The following is a 24,008-nucleotide window of genomic DNA, read 5'->3' as shown; positions in this document are numbered from 1 at the left end:
GGGACAACGACAACTTTTCACTAATAGACAATAATGTTATCTCTGTCTTTCTCAAGCGATTTATAGCACATGAAAAAGATAGAGATATTGAGAAAGAACTACTGTCCGTGTACTTCCGTTTTCCTCTAGTATCTAGTTTAACCTAGAAAATAGCCAGGGTAAAGTAATTATTGAAATCAATATGAATAGCGACTTATTAGTTTAAACATAAATATTAGATTCATAAAATTTTTCGAACTAAGATTCATAATTTCATTTCGCTCTATCTATTGTAACTTTCGTCTGGTCAGCTACCTAACTGCCCTGGTTCCAAATTAACCAATATTTTTATTTAGATCTTATTTCTTACAGAATAAAGACTACTCTTACCGCAATATTAAAATTGTTCTGCTTGTATTGAACAGATTTTACAGTTATCTGTCTCTTTCACTCTTATACAAAACCGCGATAAGAAATAACTGTTTCGCTCGCTCTAACATTTCGTCACCCCACCCATCCTTCAGTTGTCTTTCTTTCTTTGGAATTTGGTTTCGTAAGTGAGCTTGGTTCAACTGTATGTAATTGAGTAATTTACCGTGTTTCTGTTGAAAAATAAATACAGTGAAATAGTTTAATAATTTTTATAATGTGTAAAGTGCCTTTTTACCATGTCAATAATAATGGTTTTATAAAATAGTGAAACAGTGTTTTAGTATAACAAGGACGAAAACAGCTCGATAGTGCAGCCCAAAATGGCTGCTGTTAATAAAATACAAAATTTGAAGTTCGACAAAATATGTCGGGCTTGCTTGGAAATAAAAAAGGACATGAGACCTTTGTTCGAGCAGCTGACTGCCACTATGTTGATGGGGATATCAAAAGTGCAGGTATGATGACAAATTGTTGAGATATTTTGGGAATTTGTTTTTGTCTCGTTCTTTCGTATGGTGGTTGCAAGCAGCATGTATTGACAGCAATCTTCCTTTACATCGCGTCATCTTTGTTTAGAAGTCATTCGATATGACCAATTTCGAAATTCCAGAAGTGTTAAGCGAATTCTCCAAATTGGTTGAGAAATGTGTTTCTGTCTTTGTCTATCTCGTGGTGTACGCACAATGATTGGGGCACGGGGATTCGACGCGTGCCAGCGGGTGACCGAGACAGGTATGGAAATTGAAGAAATGTGTTGTTGTCCTTTATCTACCTTTGAAATTAATTCGATGGCGGGAAATCATCGGCCGGCTCGTTTTTGAATGATCGTTGGATAGAAATTACGAGTAAGTACTTTTTAGCAAATTATTTTGAACTTCAACTATCATAAATATAAAAAAAATGTTTTAATGTACCTACATAAAATGGAGATGCTTACTTAATTAATGCTTTTTGTTGTTTAATGATTTGTATGTAAATCGCGACAATTTTCAGAAGCAATCATTATGCTGCACTTTTACCTTGGGTTCGATTTTGAGAACAAAACACTGTCTGGGATTTTTTACCTGATTTGCCCATGATTGACACACCCAGGGGAATCGATATCACCCACAGGGCCTGTTGTACTAAGCCAAATCCTTTTAGTAACATGCGTTAAAAGGGTATTGCGCACACCCCACATAAAAATGGCATAGGGCGGGTGGACAAAGCTGCAATTAGAACATTGAGTAGCACTAAACAGTTATGTTTATAATATCAATAAGTTCGCTTGAACTGAACTGCAATATCTCTCTCTCACGCACTCACATATATTCACACCTTTTATCCCCAAAAGGGTAGGCAGGGGCGCAACTGGTCAACGTACTTTTAGTCGTGCGTATTCTGTCCCATGAAGGATGTAGAGGACGTGCCTATCCTCATATCGGGTACAAATTTGAGATTCCTGGCTGATATTGAGTAGAAAAACCCAATATTATTTTGCCAGAGCCGGGGTCGCACCTGAGACCTTAATACTACAGTCGTACCGTAGTACCACTACACCACGGAGGCAGTCATATTTACTGTATTTCTTTGTTATCTGATGATTGATAACGCACCGCTTAAACATGTGGCTATATTATTGACAGAATCTAAAATAATGTATAATATTTTACGGATTCAAATAAATCATTTCATTTCATTATTGTAAGCATGAAATTTTTACATGTATTTTTTTTAATTGAAATTAATTAATATAAAGCGTCACAACTACTCGTGTTTCGTGGACAGAAACACCATCTAAAACCTGCAGAGTAAGTTACACTGGATAAGACCGTTATTGAAAGACTGCTTTCCCCAAAATTTTAAAAACGGTTAATACAGCTTGAAGTACCATTTTGTAATTGACCACTATTGTTTGCCCCTGTGGATTACTGAGCTGTTAATCAATTAGTTATCATGAAACAACGGGATTACCGTGCGATACGAGCTTGCTCCAACTCACTCATATAAATCTGTACATTGCGCTTGTTATAATACCTAGTAAATATTAAATACTCGAGCTACAATGTAGGTACTGTTGGTGATCGCTTACCAATGTTGTGATCTACTTGCGCATGTAATTAATTAACTACTTGCCTATTACTATTTAATAAAGCAATAACGATAGAAATGGTAGTAACCTTGGCGAAACTTAAATGCATGTTTTCCTCTAAAAGCTTGAACTTAGCTATGTAGAGTACTGTAAGCGCTCGTAGAAATTATTTTTAAGGTTTGTAAGCAAAAACCTCTAATCACGCAAACCCAACCTTACCTTGCAGATGTTTATTAATAGTAACAATGCCTAGTTACGAAGATAACAATACGACGAATACCTAACACAGAGTTTCATTTGTAATTGTTTTAAAACTTTATTTAGGGTTTATTCAATAGTGAATATGTCGCCCTGGTAGGAAAAACTTATGATCATTACAAAAGTAAATTGCAAAATATTGCTCAATAAACGTATTGGATTGAATGAAGGGTTTGAATTCTAAATGTCAATGATTGTAAGTTTTTGATAAAATTGAATAAAATAATAATAAGTTGTCTACGAACTGTCCCTAAAACACCTGTTTCCCTTGTTGTAGGTGGCGGTGGGCGATGGTCTTCCCTCCCAGCTCTGCCTGCAGTGCGTGCACCAGATCTCGCGCTGTCACGCGTACAAAGAGCTGGTGGAACGCAATGACGTCACGCTGCGGGAGTATGCCAAGCGCCTGGCTGAGGAGGCCGTCAAACGGGAAAGAGAGGAAGTAAGTACCTTAAATTTTGTGGAATTAGATACATTTTTATGGGTAAAATTTGTTTGAATTTTCTGACAATACTTAATCTGGAAAACAATCACGCATTCCGAATTATGGTGACTATTTTTTCTCCTTTTATGTTATGGCTACCACCGTTTATTTATCGGTGATTTTGCCAATTTCGAGTAATAATAGCAGATACAAAACAAAAAGAGACTATAAAAATATATCACCATTTTGTCCATTCCAACTGTGGTGACTACTTCTCAATGATAGAGTTTTCTTAGATTAGCACTTAGTGTCAAATGTAATCTAGCCTTTGTGCAGAGCAGGCATAAAGGTGTCAAAATACTTCAATTATTAATCTTGCTTAATTAGAGGTAATTATAAGACAAAATAATATCTATGTTGTATAAATTTTAATCAAATTTCGTAGACGAGCTATGGTTTTCTAACTATGCAAACTCCATCTAAAATATCCATTATTTCTCTTCATACAGAAAGAGAAGATGCTTTCAATAACGGACCCGACATACATGCAGTATATGGAGGTGCCCCTAACAAACCCGAATCATATACTCGAAGGGTTCTTCGGCACGCCGGAACAGTCGCAGAACTCCGACGAGTCCACGCTTAAGGACAACTTTGAAATGGAGAAAGTAAGTCTTCTAACTTTTTCAATCTGTCTTTATCTCATACCACTATGGAGTTTGCGTAACACTATTTACAAGAATGTTGAATGTTTTGGCTTGGTTTTTATGACTGACCGCTTAACGTCATCTTTCTTTGGGATCCAATCCCAAATCGTGTGACACACATGAATTTTTCCTGATGATTAAATTATTGTCATATTTAAGAAAACAAAATTTTAAGTAGATAACTGAACTGAAGTTGCTTTATCTCCATTTCGTCTCATCCATCTTTTGTAATCCTATTTCATTCAAACCGTTTTGACCGACTTCAAAAAAAGTATGACGTTTTATGTTCATTTGTAAATTTTTATATTCGTATATCTCCCATCAGACAGATCAAATAGCAGAGGCCAATAAGGATGACGAAGCATTAAATTCCGATGAGGAGAAGTACCTCCAACTGGTGGTGTTTCAAGCTACGTCCACGGTGTCGCCCGGCAGGCATGTTTGCAACCTCTGCCATAAGGAGTTCAAGCACTCGCGCTGGTTGCGACAACACATGCGCTCTCACACTAACTGGATAAAGGCGAATTGCAAGAAGCCCCCGATGTGTCCTATATGCGAGAGGACTTTTAAGGTGAGATATTTTATTTAAATGAAATATGTATAGGTTGAAAAGAGAACTATTTTAGAATACTGTGATATCAGAAAGAAATCAGTATTATTGTAGCTGTGGTAGGTACTAGGTAACGCATTGTAATTTTCGAAAACTAATAAAATATGTTTGTGTCACCTGTAATTAATTGACACCAATTTTATGGTAGGACTGAATTTAAACACTTTATTCGTTCCCTACAACTAAAGTCATGATAATATCATCAAAAATATTTAAGAGTGCGATCGTGTATAGTTTAGGTGTAGTCGATAGTAAAAAAAATTACACCAATCCTTATACCACCATCTGGTAACTCGACAAGAGGCGATCAGTGTCTATTAGTCCATTTAGATACTATTGGATTATTTTCTATTCCCAGGGTCCGGGAATGTTAAAAATGCACATGAGAACCCACGAGGAGCGGCCGCCGAAGCAGCCGACCTGTTCAGTGTGTCAAAGAACATTCCCCACAAAGACGATGTTGTACCGCCACCGGCAGACGCATTTCGAACAGAAGACGCACCAGTGCACGGTGTGTGAGAAGAGGTTTTACAGCGGATACGCCCTGAGGTCTCACATGGCGAGGCATAGGGGAGAAAAGACCGTATATATGCTCCACTTGTAATAAGAGCTTCTACAATCCTACGGATTTGAAGGTGAGTGAGAAATTAATTTAAGAAATCAGTCAAATGTTTAGTTATTTTAATTAATTTTATCTAGATGTAACAAAATGAAAATTGGTGATGATTCAAAAAAGAAATGATAATAATAGGGACTTAGTTATGCTTGAAGGAACTAACCCGTATTTTTGGTATTATTAGCTAAGCACATGCAAAATTAGTTTCTTTGGTTGACCTCACAAATTCTATGATATTCTTGGTTATCTGGATATTGCCATCTTTTGATTTCCCTTGGCATAACTATGACCAATTAACATTTTAACAATAAAATATCGATATGTTTAATGAATCTAATTAAATATAGACGTAGTCGACAGCGTACCACATTTCAATTTCTTAAACTTTTCATCTTCCTCTGCTTTGATTTTGAATGCATCTTGAAAAGCGGTCTTACTTTTCTTCGACAAATAATCTGGGAATTCTATGCGGAATCTTAAGATAAGATTCCCTTTAGCTTTGTTAGGACACGCGGGTATAGGCAGGCCCTCGTCTTCGATTATCTTTTCGTACGTGGGCGTTATCACATCACTAATTTTGATCCTTAATACCCTGTCGTCCAGGGTGTTTAGCGTAATGGTAATACCACATAAAGCTTCTTCTAAAGATACTGTATGGACTGATAATAAATCGCTCAAACCTGACCGTACATATGTGTCATGCGGACGATCTTCTGTTATGAAAATGACGTCTGCAGGGATTCTAGTTGGACCCTGATCACCTTCCTCTTTAAACCTCACCTCTGTGTTAGGGTATATACCAGGTTTAACAGGAATTGATAGAACTTTCTCGCGTAATTTCAATTCCGAACAAGATTCGTCTGTGAAGATTAGTCTTTGTATCTTCATCTTCTTTAGACCTCCTTTGTAAACCTCTTCTAGAGTTAAAGCTAGGGGGCGGACGATAGTAGCGTCCTTTTCTTTATAACCTTTGCCGAGCGGCGAATCGAACATTGGAGGTGGGTTTTCATAGTAATCTAGGAGGTCTGCGTAAGGGTTACTGGTGCCGAAGAATTCGTGGAAGGTTCGTAAAGGTTCCCCATGATAGGAGTAGGGTTGGATGTACGCCTGGGGGCCTGGAACACCCCTTTTCAACCCCTCTTCCCCGTACTGATCGTATACCGCTCTGCGTTTATGGTTCACTAGTACTTCGTAAGCCTCGCCGATGAGAGCGAAGATTCTTTTCATGTTTTCGTCGTTGTCGTGCCGTTCCGGGTTGTATTTGAGGGCTAGACGTCGGTACGCCTTCTTTACCTCGCTCTGGTTGCACGAACGTTTGACACCTAATATGCCGTAGTAGTCGAAACCCATTGTAAAATAATTTCTTGATATAATCGATTTATTGAAAATTAATAAAAAGAAGCTTTGGTGTTGTATGTAAATTGTGACAGTTGTGTTTTAAATTGACTTTGATTGATTGTTGACAAGCAATTTTTCTCGTTTAAAATATATGAAGTTTTTATTGCTATTGACATGCCTAAGTACCAAGTTCTTTTATTTTTTCTTACACTTCGGTTTCTGTGGCACAACGTTCGAATCATAGGCTCGAATAGACGTGAGAACTAAATAGTTTGCAGTGGTCTTTTGTATGCAAAATTCTGTTGCCAAACGGGAGTATGAATGCATTGTTATATTCTGGTTTGATTGAAATTGTAGGCAATGTTATTTACTGGAATTGAGACATGGCATCTTATGTCTTAGGATGACGAGCGGAGTGGAATAGAATTTGTGGTTAATAAGGTAATAGGCTCGCCCTCTATCACATCATGGGGTGGAATATACACGGCGGAACGTAGTTGCAATAGTAGGTGCGCCCCTGCCTACCCTCGGAGTTAAACGACGTGTGTGTGCGTAAAAAAACAAGATGCCCTATTGAATTGTGTTTATTTCATTACAAGGTTCACTTTCGACTGCACACCGGCGAGAAGCCTCTAAAATGTTCCGAATGCAACAAGACTTTCCGGCGGCACTCGACATTATGCCAGCATATGAAAAAACACCGCGGGATACGGAACCACGTCTGTACAGTGTGCAACAAGGGGTTCTACGAGGTTTCCAAACTGAATGCGCATATGAGAGTGCATACTGGTGAGTTATACAGTCTTACTTATAAAAATTTCGCAAAGCTATTCTTAGTTAAAATACAAATTTACGAGTAAGTCGAAACCCGCCATCTTGTTTAAGGTTTAATCTAGGAACTAAACAAGTATTGGCAAGTAAAGCAATTTAAACCACGTCTATTAAAGCAAGTTTATGATTAAGAAAAAGTATCTAATTAATGGATATTTCGGCCTTTAAATTACATTAAATTTTAAAGGCCAAATACTCGACGCGTTTTTAAAGAATAGGGTCGTGTCAAACGGTATATACGGACGACAAAGAGATCATATAAAGCAAATTTACTCGAACAGCAGTAAGTCGAAACCCGCCATATTGATGTTAATAAGGTTTAAACTAGGAACCGGTGACGTTTTTCACAGCTATTTAAGCAATTTATAACCATTTCTTAACGCTAAAGCAAGTTTATGATTAAGACTGATAGTATCTACTAATGGCCAGGGCCATAAATTACGGTACAGGCAAATTAAAAATTTTGCTCAAATATGTCGTTTGTTTTAATATAATTCGTATGACTTTGTTTGACTTTAGCAACGCAACGTTTCTGTGTTGGGGCTAATTTTATAAGTTTTAGCTTTACCTTTTATGAAGATAGTAATTGCATAGATTTTTGCATGTTTGTAGAAAGTAAACGTAGATATTTCTAAACGACTTTAGATGAAATTTGGAACACGGACAGACCAACTACTCAATAGCGCTTATTCTGTGAACCGATGGCCACACGAGCGAAGTCGCTAGCTAAGCCTCTTGTTTAAATGAACTAAGTACTCGTGGGTTATGCGCGTGAAAAGCCTTGTTCGCTCCAAAAATCCGTAAATCATGTCGCCAGCACAATTAACTTAAAAAAAAATTCAAATACTTCCCCGAGGATTTTCATCCAAATCCTTTAAGTTGTTTTTGCGTTTAGTTGTAACAAACATCCAAACATTTTCCCAAACATTCGGGTCACCGGGTGTATATTAGTCAGGTAGTAAGATTAGTCGAATGCATGGGCGCAGCCATGATTAGTTTTAGGGAGGTATATTTGCACCTTCGCACTATAGTACAAATATCATTAAGTTCTTTTTTTATGTACAAATCGCGCGGGTTCTTGAAAATATTCTGTGATTGATAGTTCCCATTGTTGCAGGTTTATTTAGTGACTTATATTTTTGTGATTTATTTCTGGGCAGGAGGGTGCATGTGCACCTACTTGCACCCTTTTGCGGCGCCCATCAGTCCTGGATTAGTAGCAGCAGCAGCCTCTTATGGGCGGCAGATTTCAGAGGACGCTCACTCCATCTAATTAATCATTCGTTTCTTAACTTAAGTGCCTTCCATAATACAAACAAATGGAAAATTATTAAGTATTTTAGAAACCTACATACATACATACATACAGCAGGGGCAGCGGAAATAAAGTGGCCTACACTCATAAAAAATATAAATCCGGCACTGGCGTCCATGGTGAAATGAATAATAATATTGGCAGGCGAGCGTCCATACGAGTGCCAGTACTGCGAGCGTCGGTTCGCGCAGCAGTCTGCTCTCATCTACCACCGGCGCACGCACACCGGCGAGAAGCCCTACAGCTGCAAGCTCTGCTCCGCCAGGTTCACCACCTCCTCCGCCAGGAATAACCATATGGTCACCCACACGGGTAACAAGAGGTGAGCTCGATTGAATAAAAATGTTTAATATGTAAATATTTTTCAATAATTCTATTTTTAGGAAATAAATTGACTATTCATTTTTAAATCCATTATTTCTTAATTTAAAATTAAATAACAGATACATTCGGTGTTTGTATATTTAGGTACAGGGTCTAGGCGAACCGATTCCGAAAAGGAGTATGGGGGATAGTGTTAAGGATTTCTGACATAATTGCACTGAAAATTGAGATCGCATAGTTATCATTTTAATAATGAATCGGAGAGCGTCTTGCTTCGCTCGCGCGTGATCGTTGATCCCGCGCGTCAGCTGATTGTTATCCGCGGTACATTGCGGTTATTTCTTTAATATTACTTTGTTTTTAAGGAACCGTAGTGCAGCTATCCTATTTATTAGGACAACTGTAATTAGTTGTTTATGGTGTACTCATACTAATTATTAAACACATAATTTTCAATCAAAAATATACCTGCTGCCTCGGTGGTGTAGTTGTATTGCATGTCCGGTACAATAGCGATCTGAGGTCCTGGGTTCGAATCCCGGGTCGGGCAAAGTGATATTTGGGTTTTTCTGCTCAGTATCAGCCCGGAGTGTGGAATTTGTGCCCGATATGGCGATAGGCTCGCTCCCTATCACATCATGGGACGGAACATACTTGGCGAAAAGTGGGTGCCCTAGTTGCTCCTCTGCATACCCCTTCGGGGATAAAATGCGTGATGTTATGTTATGTTTAAAAATATACCTTTGAGGTTTATTCTTAAAGACGCATAACGTTATGACCGATCAAAATGTTATCAATAAAACATATCGTTTGTCAGGTTCGTGTGCCCGGTGTGCTTCAAGGGCTGCACGTCGCGCACGGAGCTGCGCGTGCACACGTCCAAGCACACGGGCGAGAAGCTGTTCGCCTGCTCCGTGTGCGGCCAGCGCTTCAGCTCGGCGTCCTACCTCGCCGTGCACCGCCGCTACCACACCGGCGAGCGCAAGTACCAGTGCCAGGTCTGCGGGAAAGGTGCGTCCACTTATTCGTTTGCTAGTAGTCGAGACTCGAGCCGCGAATACACATATTTGATATTATAATTAATTTTATTTTTCTCCACTCCTCTATATGAGGTTTAATTATGCGAAATCTCATACTCCTCCTTACGCGCATTGTACTTAGAAACAATTTTTTTTCTTCAAGTACTATTTACTTTTTCACGTATGTATAGATTTTAGAACTTATTATTTAGGACAAGGAAGATGTAAAGATGAGATCACCGTTTCATAACAGTTCAGTAAGAGACAGAAGTCGGTCTATGCCACGGCAAAACTAAAACACGGAGACGAGAGAACGAAACCTTATTAGACTAGGCTTTTGTTTATGTTGGTTTGTCTACCAGACCGAGACTAGAGGTGGCGACATAACATCTAAAAGAGATCTGTGTCTTTGGTCTCAATGATGATTTATTTATTCAATTATTCCGAAGTGAATGTATACTAAATAACCTTCATTGTTTTTTCTCCAGCGTACATAGAATCAAGTTCGTATAAAAAACACATGAAGACTCACGAGGTGAAATCTGAAACGGAATCATCGTCGAACTCCGAGAACAGTGCCGAGAATCAAGCGAATAATGGGAAAATAGACGCCCAGAGTATACCGGAGCCGCAGACCAGTGTGGCAGTCACCGTCACTGAGGACCAAGTGGAGCCGCAGAATCAAGGTACCCAAATGATTTTTCTTAAAAGCCGGTTTATAATTGGGGATTTATTTTGTTTCGTTTGACAATAAGAGCGTTTTGTTCACCCAGTTATGTAGACCGCTGTTCCGTCTTCTCCGTCGCGGAGTTCGCCGTGTTCCCCTTCTCCCGACCCTTCTCATAGTTCCGGCCGCGTGCCGACGAACAGGTTATGGTTAGATTGTAGGTCGCTACACGTCCACGCAAATGGGCGCCGCCAAGATTACTTTTAGGGAGGTGTATCTGCATAAGTAGGCGCTACATAATATCATTAAATTATTTATTTTTCTTTCAAATAAAAATAGCGCGGTTATTTGCATACGCTAAACCATAATAAAACCTATGGTAAATAGTTCCCATTTTCATTCAGTTATATCTATTGTGATGTGTTCTGGACAGGGGGGTGCGCACCCCCTTGCACCCCTCTCCCAGCGCCTATGTCCACGCGCATCCATAATCGTTGATGTCGCACCTCCTCCAATGACCGTCCTGAGCCGAGGTTTATAACTCGTTAGTAGATTCTCCTCAGCATGATCGCTTAATTTTCAAGGGTTGCGAGCGCCTCGTTCACCTAAAAGTCCGGTGTTTGTATAAGCCGACCCTGCCAGGCTAACAAACGTAGACTGGTTAAAAAAGTATGTGAACTTTCAATAGGTGTCGGAGGGGGGCGACGTTCTGCCATTTGAACATAGTTCGCCCTCCTGGAATTAAAAGTAGTCACTGGGTATTGTTTCGTATATTTTCAGCACATATCTAATGTTACATTTAAAATAATAAGAGATGAATTTCTAAGGTAAAAATAATTGAAGCATTGTCCCATGCTGCAGAATTTCTAGGTGGTTTTGTTACTGTTTTGAGCAATGGTAGCGTTTACCTTTATTCGAAGCTTCTTTGCTCCTCTTGTCACTCAGTTGAATAAAAATTTTATTGATTTAACATCAACAGTTTAGTAAAATTTTATCATCATCATCAGCGTATATCTTTGTCCACTGAAGGACATAGGCCTCCCCCAATGTGCGCCATTTTACCCTGTCTTCGGCCTGTCGCATGCAGTTCTTACCAGCGGCCTTTCGCAGATCGTCGCTCCACCTAGCTGGAGGGCATCTACACTATATTTGCCGAGCCGTGGTCTCCACTCAAAGAACGTAGTCAGATTTAACTAAAGCTAAATTCTAAATTATAAAATGTTTCGTTCATAGTGGCGCTGCCAGGTCAAGTTCACGTGCAAGACGCGCAGACGTTGCAGATCCAGGGTCAAGGTCACGCGGACAGTCCGCCGCAGCAGCGCCGCTACAAGTGCGGACTCTGCGTGAAGACTTACATGTACCTGCACAGCCTCAAGAAGCACATGATGACGCATGTCCAGGTAAAAATATAGCTTATTTCATAATTACAAGCTTTGTTTTAAATATACGTACATACTTAAGTGCCCCGGTGCCGTAGTTGCATTGCATGTGTAACTACCGCTCTGAGGTTTTCAGTTCGATTCCCAGGTATCCCCGATCCCCATCACATCATGGGACCGAACACACAAGGCAAACAGAGAGTGACTGGTTAGCACCTCTGCCATTCCCTTTAGGGATAAAGGCATGATGTGTGTGTGCTTAGTTCATCAGATTTTGCATATCAATTAAGATTTTAATGCAATTATAAATTTATATTGACTGATGATATTTCTTCATTTTATTTTTGCCTCTAATATGACCAGTAACTGATTATTTTTACTTTCTGTTCTCAATAGCAACAACAACAGCAGCAGCAGCAGCAGCAACAACAGCAACAACAAGTTCAACAGCAACAAACGCAACAAGTGCAGCAACAGCAACAGTTGCAGCAACAACAGGTGCAACAGCAGCAAGTGCAAGTTCAGCAGCAACAAGTGCAACACCACCAACAGTTGCAGCAACAGCAGGCAGTGTTGCAAGTGGGGAGCGTGCAACAGTTAGCCGTGCCGATACACGCGCATCACGTGCAACAAGGAATTGTGCAGGTCATTTGATTTTTTAATATCTACTTTTAGAGTTCAGTACCTCTAAAGGGACCCTTATAAAATCACTTTGTTGTCTGTCAGTCCGCCTATCTGTCTATTAAGACCCTTTTTCTTAGGAATGCGTACAGGTACCAAATTGCAATTTATATCAAACTAGTTGACCCGACAGACGTTGTCCCGTCTTAACTATGAATTTGCAGCGCGCATTCTGTCAATCGCTGAGTTATTTCAAACAATTGACAGTTATATAAAATTAAAATTTTCGTTATGTTTTCTTAAAGTTTCTAATTATCCGCGTATTTTTTAGATTTTTTTCTTTCATAAGAACGTTCTCCTGACAATAACAAACACAACAATAAATAGTGAAAATAGTGAAATCGGTGCAGCCGTTCACGCGTGATGGCGTGACCAAGAGAAATAGGGATTCATTTTTATATATATATCAAATATTCAGGTGTACTATCATTCTCAGTTGTAAAAAAAATGAAACTTGTAAGTCAATGCAATCAAAAGATTTGACCGTTTATGTACCATATTTCCATTTACCATATTATAATCCAAAAACCACAACGGTGTTGTGGTTTTTGGATTTTGTCGTATTTGTAAGAGAGTGAGACATTGAAATGGTTTTATATGTATGTGTCTGCATTTGACCGCCTGAGGGATGATATGGAAGGGGTTGGGAGGTCGAGTGGGGTGGTTGGTTTATTCACGATTTTACACGCGTTTTTTTGTTATAAATTTGTTGAAAAATCAAAATACCCAACTGTGTATATGGCGTTTGTCGACGTGGTACGCGGCAAAAGTTCCAATAGAATTAAATAATTCTTATATAATGGAAGACAGGTAAATAAAATTCTAACTCAAGGTTGCTTTCTGATTGCACGGATGCGGGCAAGTTTTTGTACCGCATGGGACGGATAGCAATTCCCTTTTTATATGCATATTTTTATTTTTAAGTTGTATGCTAATCAATCTGGACAACGGAATAGGGAATGTGGAGGGCAGAAATAAAAGAAATCAAACACAATTTCACACAGGCCGGCATAATTGTGTCGACTGGCGAAAGGTAATCTCTCGTCGGTAAGCAGTCTATCTGGACTCCACTCCACTTACCATCAGGTGCAGTGGGGTCACTGCCGTGTCCGTATAAAAAAGACTAAGGGGAATTCCAAACATGGAATCCGTCGCGAATGCTCGCGTGTAGTTAGATTTATGCGTGCGTGAAGTCTTTTTACTGTCCTCTATTCTCTGTTCCATGAAGGCTCTGTCAGAATTTTTGATTAGTCAGAATTGATGTCCGGTTCCCATGCCGTGTAAATCGTACGCATATTCGCAAACAGAAAGCACATGAAAACTACATACAAACCAAATGATTAGTTCAATGACGTGCATGAAATATTTATCTGTTTTTATTACAATGTGTTTTATGGCATATTTTGTACATTTCAGGAAAGTGAGTGTTTGAAACTTGAAGATGAAGAGAATGTCGAAGCAACTGAACGATCTGATTTCGGAGAATCACAGAATTTTGCAGCAGAGTATTTAGATGTCGACTTATTAGAATCTGACCAAGAGTTTGACATCGGAATAATTAGATATCCAGAAACTGACGACGCAGAATCTAACTGCTCTGACGCAAAGATCTTAAATAAAGAAGTTATAACACCTGATCAAAACTTTCTCAGCGCCGAAGCCACTGTAGCAGAGCTATCTGACTCGGAAGAATCTAATTATTCTTGCGTAGAGTTTTTAGATGTAGAACTTTTGAAATCTGACTTAGAATAGATTTTTTTGAAATAAATTGTTTTTGTTATTAAATTAGGTCTTTAATTTTTCCCTAAAATACACTCACAAATCACAAAAAATTTCTTATAAAGTACAAAACATAATTATATAATGACTATATTGATTCCGAAATACATATTTAGTGAACCAAGAAGCATAGTCACAGACTTATGAAGGTCATAGACAGATTCCAAGCTATTTTCGAGTATAATAACTGAAATTGTTGCTTTTCTGTTGAAAGATATAAAATTTGATGTTCCTATAACTATTACTATGCAATGATGAGCTTAGTTATTTAATTCTAAAGAAAGCTGTAGTAAGTACATTGAGAGTACAGGGCTTTAGGTATCATATTGCTAGAAGAGAGATAAAGCACTTCCGCTTCACCTATTAACAACTTCTTAATTTCTTATGTTTGCGCGAATGTTAGAAATTTTAATTAACCCTCTTAATTTTAAATTTAATCTATTTTAAGAGAGCACATGGCAATATCCTATTCCGCATTTCACTGCTTTTTTGAAGCTCGTAAGAAATGAAGATTTAATTTCAATTCGAGTCGTTATTTCGTCAATAGCATGTGTTCACAAAGTAGTCTAAAAAACATATTGATATAATATCTATTCACGTCGTTAAGTTTATATTTCCCGATCCATGATCATGCAGGTCTTCGAAACGTGTAGAGTAATAGATAAATGTATCGCGAAAAAACCTGCTACGGAGTTTTATTTTAATGTTTATTATCAGAGGCCCTAGCCAGGGAGGCTTTGGGCACAACAAAAAGGTTCTTGATTTTAACAATTTTCTTGATGGTTACACTGACTTTGTCGGTTAAAGGGACAGAAAGCTCTAAAATGTTATTAGTTAAAGCTGCGATAAGCACGAGGCCCTAAGTGGTAGCCCAGTACCTCCCTCCCTCTACCCTAAGCCCCCCCCCCGTCAATATATTTGATTTTTTCGTCAGTAAAATTTTCGTTTGTTGCAGACTGGCCAACACTCGTACCCGGTGATATCATCAGTACAGTCGCTTCAGCTGCAACAAACTCAACAGGTTAACACGGTACATACGGTATTGTCTTTTAGATTTAGCGCTTCGTGCTATACAGTCAGCCCCAAAATTAGCTCATTATTATGTGTCCATAACAATTGGATTTCAAAAAGTTAAACCTTAAAATGGTTAATTTTAATTTAGACAAAGAAAAATGCTTCTTGCACTTAACGTGTATAGGCTTCAAGTTTTAAGTTTTTAAGCTATTTTTGTGGCTGACTGTACATATAGGTAGAGGTGTTATCACACTAACGCTTGGTAGTACTAGCTTTTTCAGGAAACATAAATCAATTAAATTGCGTTTAATATGGCGCAATAAGTACTGCTTTCATCTACAAATTTCCGTTTAACGCCATCTCTGAGTAGAGAAAAGCTTCAGCATAGTCGTGCCATCTACAAAATTATCTTTGTCACGTTATTTCAAAACTTGCTAAATATATTTGTGAAGTATAAAATTATTGATGTGACATTTTTATTGTTACAGCAACAACCGCAGCAACTGCAAGTTCAAACGATACAAATACATCCACAACATCAACCCATACAGATACACGTGAGTAATGTATACAAATAAAAAGTAGTTTTGGTCCTTCGAGCTCGACATATAGGCATAAATAACCATAATTTATTTACTTTTATTCTAGAATTGTTTTTCCAATGTTCACTAACCGTTTCTATGTATATGACTGTGCTATGGTGAATGTGCAGGATTTTTAAAAACCATTTAAATAAAGTTTATTATGCGTACAACACACAGTATAACTTGGATATCCATAGACAACAGAAAAATCTATTTGTGAAATGGTGTATTCTACAATATTTTTATTTTTTATTAGGCGGTGGGTGTCCAGCAAGTGCAACAGCAACAATTGCACGTCGCCACTTCCACATGTCAGACCATGTTGCCTAATATTTTGCAGGTAAGGTTTAACACAGCTTAGTATATACATATTTTTTTAAGTTGTAAATTAGGGCTGTTATTGTATCCGCGATGTTGTACAATCATTAATTTCATTTCTCCTTAACACTGTTTTATTTATCTTGGAGTCAAATTATAACAGACAAAAAATATTATGATCATTGGTTTCTTGAAATTAACTGATTATTTTGTTGCCAGCTCCAGCCCGCCACAGTGGCAGTGTCAGGTCTGGGACAGCAAGAGTTAGGCGGCGTGGCGCACCGCATCATCCTGCAGCAGCCGCCTTCACACCCGCACGTCTACATACATCACTGAGAACGGCACTGCTGGCCGCGGTTACACTGGCAGTGACACTGGGTCTGACAACGGGACCCGGCTTGCATTGGCCCCACTGGCTCCAATGGAACGGCTCGAGTCAAGTTCCAGGCGGCTGGCACAGATTACTTACCAAGGGCCTGTTTCACACTCATATAGTACTCATAATATGACCATTTATTTGGGAGTTTAGTTGAGAGTGATCTGTATTAATTATTGTCACATTTTAATAATTGATCTCAATCTCTCAAGATAGAACCTTGTAATTGCTCATGAAAATAGATCAATTAGATACCTCTCTTACATCCGTTTACAATAAACGATTCCAATCTCAATCTTCAATCCGATTCTAAGAATGAACCAATAAAAAGTCTTGCAAGCATGTCAAAAATAACTTTGGTCTGATTGGTCCTTTTATGTTATTGAAAAAAGCGTTTGGGATCGTTTATAGGAAATGACGGTAAGCATTTTTTTTATTGGTTCATTCTATCGAATTGCAGGTAGTGTTCTGGATCTTTCTATTAGGCAATTTATTTTACGTACCAAAGTCGGGTTGAATACAATATTTTGAGTCATAGATTGAATTTGTAATGGCTTCCACAGCGAGTGCCGACCGTTGACCACAATACCACAAATAGTAAATAGTTGGAAAAGTGATCTTATGATTAGCAAGTTAGGATTAGTTTTGTGATTTACAGGAATATCAATTATTTATACAAAACCATTTAACACTTTGTCATTTAGTTATTTAGGCCTTTTTCTGTTATGTATAGTCTTTTTGTTCTTTACGTGTTTGAATAAATAAATATTTATATACAATTGGTTTGTTTTAATAAAACTGCAATATTGAAATTATTTTTTTATATAATTTATAATTACAAAGAATACTTATGTGATATCGTTAAATCAAATGCAATTCATAGATCAAATACAAACAAAATTACCAATTTTAGTAGAATGCGAGCGTCCTGCTCGTTGAAGACATTGAGCGATAAAAAACTATTTACAATTAATATTAACGTTATAACATTGATTGAAAATTATGCTCCTGCGCAAGAGTGTCAAAAATATTTTTCCCTATAACAATGCCACATAATATTTCGTACACGACATAGGCTAACAACTAAAAACACATGCTATTCAAATATTCATTGGCGTACAAGAATACAACGACAGACGACATACAACATACCCGCTATGCATAAATTACGACAACTTAAAGTATGTAATATAAACCTAGGATAAAATCAAGAACTAAATAGATTAATGTGAACCATTACAATTAAATAAGGCCCAGCGTACATTACCGAGTTTTAAATCAGTGAGGAAATCTTTAAAAACATATAAGTGGTGATTTGGTATTCGTTGATGATCATCAAAAAGTCTGAATTATGAAATAAATTACTTTGAAAGCATGAGAACGAACATAAAAGAAGCAATTTTTGAAATCGCTCTAAACACTTTCACACAAAACCTTACAGATATTGTACTCATGAGCCACAAATCTAAACACATTCACAGTCCGTTATAAAGGCCTCATGTTTTCACAATTTCCCAAGATTTAAGTATATTCGCGCGTTGTTAATTCCAGTTGTACCAGAAAACGCAGGAATGGCAGTGTTGCAATACATTACGTTCTAGGGGTGCGTTCAAAATTGACAAACGCCCGTGTTCGCGTGCGGCTCGTTATGGTGACATCAAACGCAACCTTACAACAAAGCGTATAAGCCATGAAGTAGAGTGCGCACGAGTTGGATGCGTCTTACGTGAGCTATAAAGTTGCAATTGCTTGCGAATTGCGCGTTCGCCATATTTGAAAGCACTCTAACAAATTATAGATTTGATCACACACTTATTACCACACTTTGTAGTATATAATAATTTGTCTAATATATTATGTGATGAATGAAAAAAGGCCTGGTATTTCCGCGCATGAATTATATTTGTTGCAGTATAGCCTTTGCTCATGCTGATTATAATAATAAACTATAGACATGGCTGGTATATATTGCTATGATTTTATTGCCGACCAAAAGATAAGGTCTCTGCTTATATCCCGTGAAGTAAAAATAACGCGAATTAAAAAGCACCTTGGACTCTTAGAATAATTGTAGGATATCGAGCAATAGAATTCTGAAATTTTGTGATCCTGGCGAAAAAAGCCAAATGAAATGATGAATCAACTTCACATAGGGCTAGATGAAGATTAGAGATGTAGATAAACCCCATTAGATATCCAAAATATAGAATATGCATTTAAATAACCAATAAAATGCGAGAATTATCAGTGCATTTTAGTGCATTATTTAAATAGCCAATTATATTGCTTCATTATAACCCCTATAACCATCGTAACATTTATTGGTTAGTACCAAAGTCGCATGCGCATCAACTTTTGCAGTAATTTAGCCATTGAAAAATAATCCCTTAAATGTTACAATGGTTTAAGTTCTGCACTATTTGAGAAAAATCAACATCTGTAAGTAGATCGGAATACTGACAGCATGATAGACGATTTAGAACAAATTATTCTTCATTATATGCGGTATCTATTTAACAGTGTTGCCAGGTGACCTTTTATACTTAATATCCCCAAACGGATTTTTAGTATAAATTTCCTCAAAAATTCACGAGTACCCCAAAGCTGTTTATTTTCACGTAAATTAAAATCCCCAATATACCGTGTGAAAGTCTCCAAATATTATTACAATAAATCCCCCTGATTCTGGCAATACTGTTTAGGAGGTATATCCGTTACACGCTCTGCGCGCTGCAGTCGGTGTCGGAGGAGTGGTCGGGCGCGAACCGGATGTAGGCGGAGTGCTTGGTGAGGCCGGGTGGCAGTTTCACGTCGCGGAAGTACCGATGCCGCCGCGCGTCCTTCGCCGAGATGCGCTTCACGGGGTCGTATACCAGCATCTTCTGCAGGAGATCCATGCCGACCTCGTCTAGGTTTTGTACCTGTCGAATAAATGTTGAGTCAGTTTTGGTATTGTGCATTTGCGGGGTTAAAATTTATTCAAGTTAATGGTTGTCAGGCAATCATGCTAAATTTCACACTACTTCATGCGCCAAATGTGCTAAAATAGGCGTATATCTTCTTTTTTCCAATTTAATAAATAGTCCTATCTCCCAGTCGCATAATATCGATCGACCCTTTCTAACCTAGAATTTCGGCCACGGCCATCTTATTTATAGTGCACAAGTCTGCTTCTTCACTCTCATAGTCCGGTGAGATGGCAATTCGACATGACCAGAGACAGATGAAGCACGGGACCAACAGCTTTAGGTGCTTTTCAAGGCATGGGGGTATTCACACCAACAACTTTCTGATTCCGAACTGCGATTGAGTAATTTTTTAGGATGGAAAAACCCAGTCACAATTATTTTAGCTCGGCCCGGGATTCGAACACAGGACCTCAGCGCGGTAATCGTTGTCGTACTAGTACCGTGTCTAATTACAACTACGCCACCGAGGCAGTCAAAATCGATATTCGTATATTTGTGTCTAGAACTGAGTATGAATTAAGGCACTTACGCTGCGCATACGCAACGTAGTATATGTACTAAAACATAATAATCGAACACCCTGAAAGTAATTTAATAAGAATGAGCTACGGCATCAAATCAATTTTTTTCTAAACAACAATTAGACCTCAGTAAATAAGTCACTATTAATAAAACAATCAAACAAACTCACTTTAGTGGAACTTACATGGTTGTGCAAGTTGAAAGTGTTCCAGTTGGGGAACGTCGGCTTGTAGTCGGGTAACAGCGACACGCCCGGCCATATCTCCTCTGTTGGTGTTCGCAGCATTCTGAAATAATTAGTATTGATGTTAGTTTGTCTTTTGGTACCTATCTTCGGTATTCTCATTGCGTGTTACCTATGTTTTGTATTATAACTAAAGCAATTATTATTTATCGAATTAACAAACAATACACCAGAAAAGAAAAAAATACAGAAATAAATAGTTATCTATTGTATCTTAAAATTTATTGGTCTTACGAGTAACATGCTTGTATTTCATTCTGTATATACATGACTCATGCTTCCGTTTAGGTGTGTTATGGGCAGAGAATTAAAAACAAATGTTGGAAGTTGGAACAGAAACACCAACCTGAAAATGCGGAACAGCTGATCAATCTCCGAGTCTCCCTGGAAGAGTGGTTTCTTTGAAGACATCTCTGAGAATATGCATCCCACTGACCATATATCTATGGGGCAAGAGTATCTGGAACCATAATATTATTTCTTATTGATATATATTTTAACATAGCTCTGGTAACTTGCATTTTATTAACAGTTAAATTGACTTAAACATACCTATGATAAATTTGTTTTACTATATTAATATTACCACTAAAATAATCAACATTTAGATCATTTCAGTCAGACAGACATGAGCATAACATTTTTTTTTAAAAACAAATCATGTATTTATTATTTTTTAATTTATACAAACCTTTGGCTACCGAGTAATACTTCTGGAGCTCTGTACCATAGTGTCACCACTTCGTGAGTGTATACTCTTACTGGCACACCGAAGGCGCGGCCTAAGCCAAAGTCTGCTACCTAGACACAACAAAAAAAATATGATTATACTGGAGCTGTCAGTCTTAACAATGGCCGATGGGCGAAGTTATAAACGAATAAAGCAAAACATTCTGTATTTCCTTACTTTTATAATTCCAGTCTTATCAATGAGCAAGTTTTGAGGCTTGAGGTCCCTGTGTAGTATACGCCGCTGGTGGCAGTACAAGATGGCGTTGTTGATCTGGTAAAGGTAGCTCTTCACAACTGCTGGGTCCATGAACTGCAATGCAAGACAATTATTTCTATAGTTTATAGAAATTTAATAATTTTATTTTAATCTTATATTGTCATACATTATTTATGTTGCCTTAGTGGCGTATTTGTATTGCGTGCGCAGTACGACCTTTCGTCCGATATAGCGATACACTTGCTTCGTTTCATATGATAGGACTGAATAATATGAATATGAATAATAATATAGAATTGTATGAATAATACTATACATGGGAAAAGTCATGAAAGTGTAATCATCACAGGACAGAATGCAAAAGGTAAAATGTGGGTGTCCTAGTTGCAGATAAAGGTGTGATGCGTTTTCTTTTGTTTTATTTAGATTCAATGGATTTTTAATATATTTCATATCATCTATCACTAGTTCAAAAAGCAATTTCCGCTATTCAAAATTAGTTTATAGTTATTATGTTCAATGCATAATATGAAAAAAATACTCTCAGAGTGTTCAGTGATTTCTGAAGTAAAGCCGCTTGTTAAACTGCTTGTTATCAACTGTTCTCTTGAATAATTAACTAAATGATACACATTTTCAGAGATAAAATCTTTTTTTATATTTCCCCAGGATAAACAGGAGCCTATAGCACACAGGAGTAATTTAGTTTCATATTAGTAAAATAATTTTCAAAATCAGTTCAGTATCTCCCAAGATTAGCCCCTAGAAACACAGTTTCAAACTTTTCCACTTTATGTTGTTAGTATAGATTATATTACTGAGATACATTGTATTTGGGTGTTAAATTAAAAGATTGCGTTCGAAACAACGAATTGCATTCTAAAACTGAAATAGCCAAATCAAAAAGCCGCTAAGCTCAAATGGAACTGGGCTGGTCACATCTGTCGTATGCCTGATGAGTTTTGGGCCAGGATTGCTACCATGTGGAGCCCTGATACTGCTCATAGTCGTCGAGGTAGACCAAAGAAGAGATGGTAAGACAAACTGGGGTCATTTCAAGGTGACTGCTTGGCCATATGCAGGATCATGACTCGTGGAAGAGTCTTGGGGAGGTGTTTGCCCAACATTGGGACATTATGGGCTGATACAACTGTAACACTGTATTTGAATCCACCTGTACTCGCCTCCTATTTCGTGCATTGTCATAAATATGTTTACCGAATCTATAATGTGACTAGTGTTTTAGGAACTAGTGTTTTTCTAAATTGACGAAATAAACTGAAGCAAGGTTTAGATTAGCAAGAAAACTTGCAGAAGTTCATTGCAAGTGACTTTTACTGTGTAGTCAATCACAGCAAGGTTACTTTGATCATTTTTTTGGGTTTGAGGGACTTCCAGTGAATTGCATATAGAATTATTGACACAATATTACCTTTAGTGTAAACACATCTGAAACTTCCTGTGTAATATTTTGCTATCTGAATCTGCTGGTCTTACTTTACATAAGACACTTTACTATAACAAATATATAATGAATGCATTTTGTAACACCCACACCAATATGTATAATGTAGATTGTCTGAAGGTCTGACATCCACTACCATTATTTTGATGTTATACTATATCAAATAAGATTAACTAAGAAGATACACAACAGTTGTAAATGACTTATTATAGTTACATGTTTACTTTTGTTTTCAAACAATTATTTAAAGTTTATAATATTTTTATGCAATAATCTCCAAAACTAAGATTATGTTTGTTAAATTGTTAGTGGATTTTGTCTAACATGGAATGTTAGTTTCCAATTAGGTGTTTGTATGTAGTATTCATTCTCTAAATGTTCGAAATAGTTTCCTTTTCATAGTTTAGTATAATAATAATAACATACCTTGCCAGATCCAAGTGAGTCCATGTATTTCTTCAGGTCCATAGAGAGAAATTCAAATATGAGGTAAAGGCGAGATTCTTCCATGAGTACATCTTCTAATTTGACTATGTTTGGGTGGTTAAGTTCTTTTAGCAACGAGATCTCTCTGTAAAACAATGTTTACCTTACTGACAGAATGAGGTTAGGAAATGTGAATGGAGCTTGTATAAACAAAAATCGTTTTACTATGTAACAAAACTAGTATTATTATTTAAGAAAATAATGAGAAAGCTAGATATCATGCACGCACCTGATGGCTGTGGATGGTATGCCTTCGTCTTCGGATTCCAAGCGAATTTTCTTCATAGCCACAAACTGCCCTGTTGTTTTGTTTTTGCCTTTATACACCACACCGTAAGTACCTTCACCAATTTTCTCAATTTTAAGAAAATCATCCATCTTGTAGGACGGAATTTTGACGGTTTTTATTAGGACAAAACGCGGCGAAATAATTTGCAGGTTCACAGAATATCACTGCGTATGTCGGCGTTCAATTTATATGTACATGGATAAATAGATTATTAATTCACTCATTCGAAGGAAATTATAATTTCAAACGAATTTATCACGATAAATTACAATTGACACAAAAAATTCGCTAACGTATTACAACTACAACGTCTTTCAAACGAAAAGTTTTTGAAATTTTCGAATTGGTTGTTTAGACTCTACCTC

At 37.5% G+C, this 24,008-nt stretch overlaps 3 protein-coding genes across 4 annotated transcripts; 1 reads left to right on the top strand and 2 right to left on the bottom strand.

The window, feature by feature from the left end:
* Window positions 1-503: 503 nt before the first annotated feature.
* Window positions 504-17,498, top strand: LOC115453132 (zinc finger protein 431). The gene is given in 16 exon segments (XM_030181780.2): window positions 504-866; window positions 3,018-3,179; window positions 3,671-3,829; window positions 4,194-4,439; window positions 4,837-5,058; window positions 5,060-5,113; window positions 7,032-7,221; window positions 8,723-8,900; window positions 9,720-9,913; window positions 10,410-10,607; window positions 11,822-11,988; window positions 12,364-12,612; window positions 15,383-15,448; window positions 15,930-15,998; window positions 16,282-16,365; window positions 16,563-17,498. Coding segments are annotated over 16 exon segments (2,490 nt in total). The 5' UTR covers window positions 504-731; the 3' UTR covers window positions 16,680-17,498.
* Window positions 5,143-6,592, bottom strand: LOC115453133 (dnaJ homolog subfamily B member 13-like). The gene has a single exon (XM_030181782.2). The coding sequence runs from the start codon at window positions 6,442-6,444 to the stop codon at window positions 5,428-5,430; it is 1,017 nt and encodes a 338-aa protein (XP_030037642.1). The 5' UTR covers window positions 6,445-6,592; the 3' UTR covers window positions 5,143-5,427.
* Window positions 17,499-17,525: 27 nt separating the features above from the next.
* On the bottom strand, window positions 17,526-24,008 carry LOC115453138 (cyclin-dependent kinase 1). 2 transcript variants are annotated; one of them, XM_030181787.2, is made up of 7 exons: window positions 23,584-24,008; window positions 23,295-23,439; window positions 21,362-21,496; window positions 21,146-21,255; window positions 20,801-20,914; window positions 20,380-20,497; window positions 17,526-19,640 (listed from the first exon to the last, which is right to left on the bottom strand). In XM_030181787.2, the coding sequence occupies exons 1-7, from the start codon at window positions 23,730-23,732 to the stop codon at window positions 19,434-19,436; spliced, it is 978 nt and encodes a 325-aa protein (XP_030037647.1). In that variant the 5' UTR covers window positions 23,733-24,008; the 3' UTR covers window positions 17,526-19,433. The 2 variants fall into 2 exon arrangements, with proteins under 2 accessions (XP_030037647.1, XP_030037649.1); XM_030181789.2 differs by having other exon boundaries at window positions 20,395-20,497; window positions 23,584-24,005.

Source organism: Manduca sexta, chromosome 9 (assembly GCF_014839805.1).
Source record: "Manduca sexta isolate Smith_Timp_Sample1 chromosome 9, JHU_Msex_v1.0, whole genome shotgun sequence".
NCBI classification, from domain to species: domain Eukaryota; kingdom Metazoa; phylum Arthropoda; class Insecta; order Lepidoptera; family Sphingidae; genus Manduca; species Manduca sexta.
The sequence above is the reverse complement of the archived record's forward strand: the minus strand, read 5'-3'. Positions and strand labels throughout refer to the sequence as shown.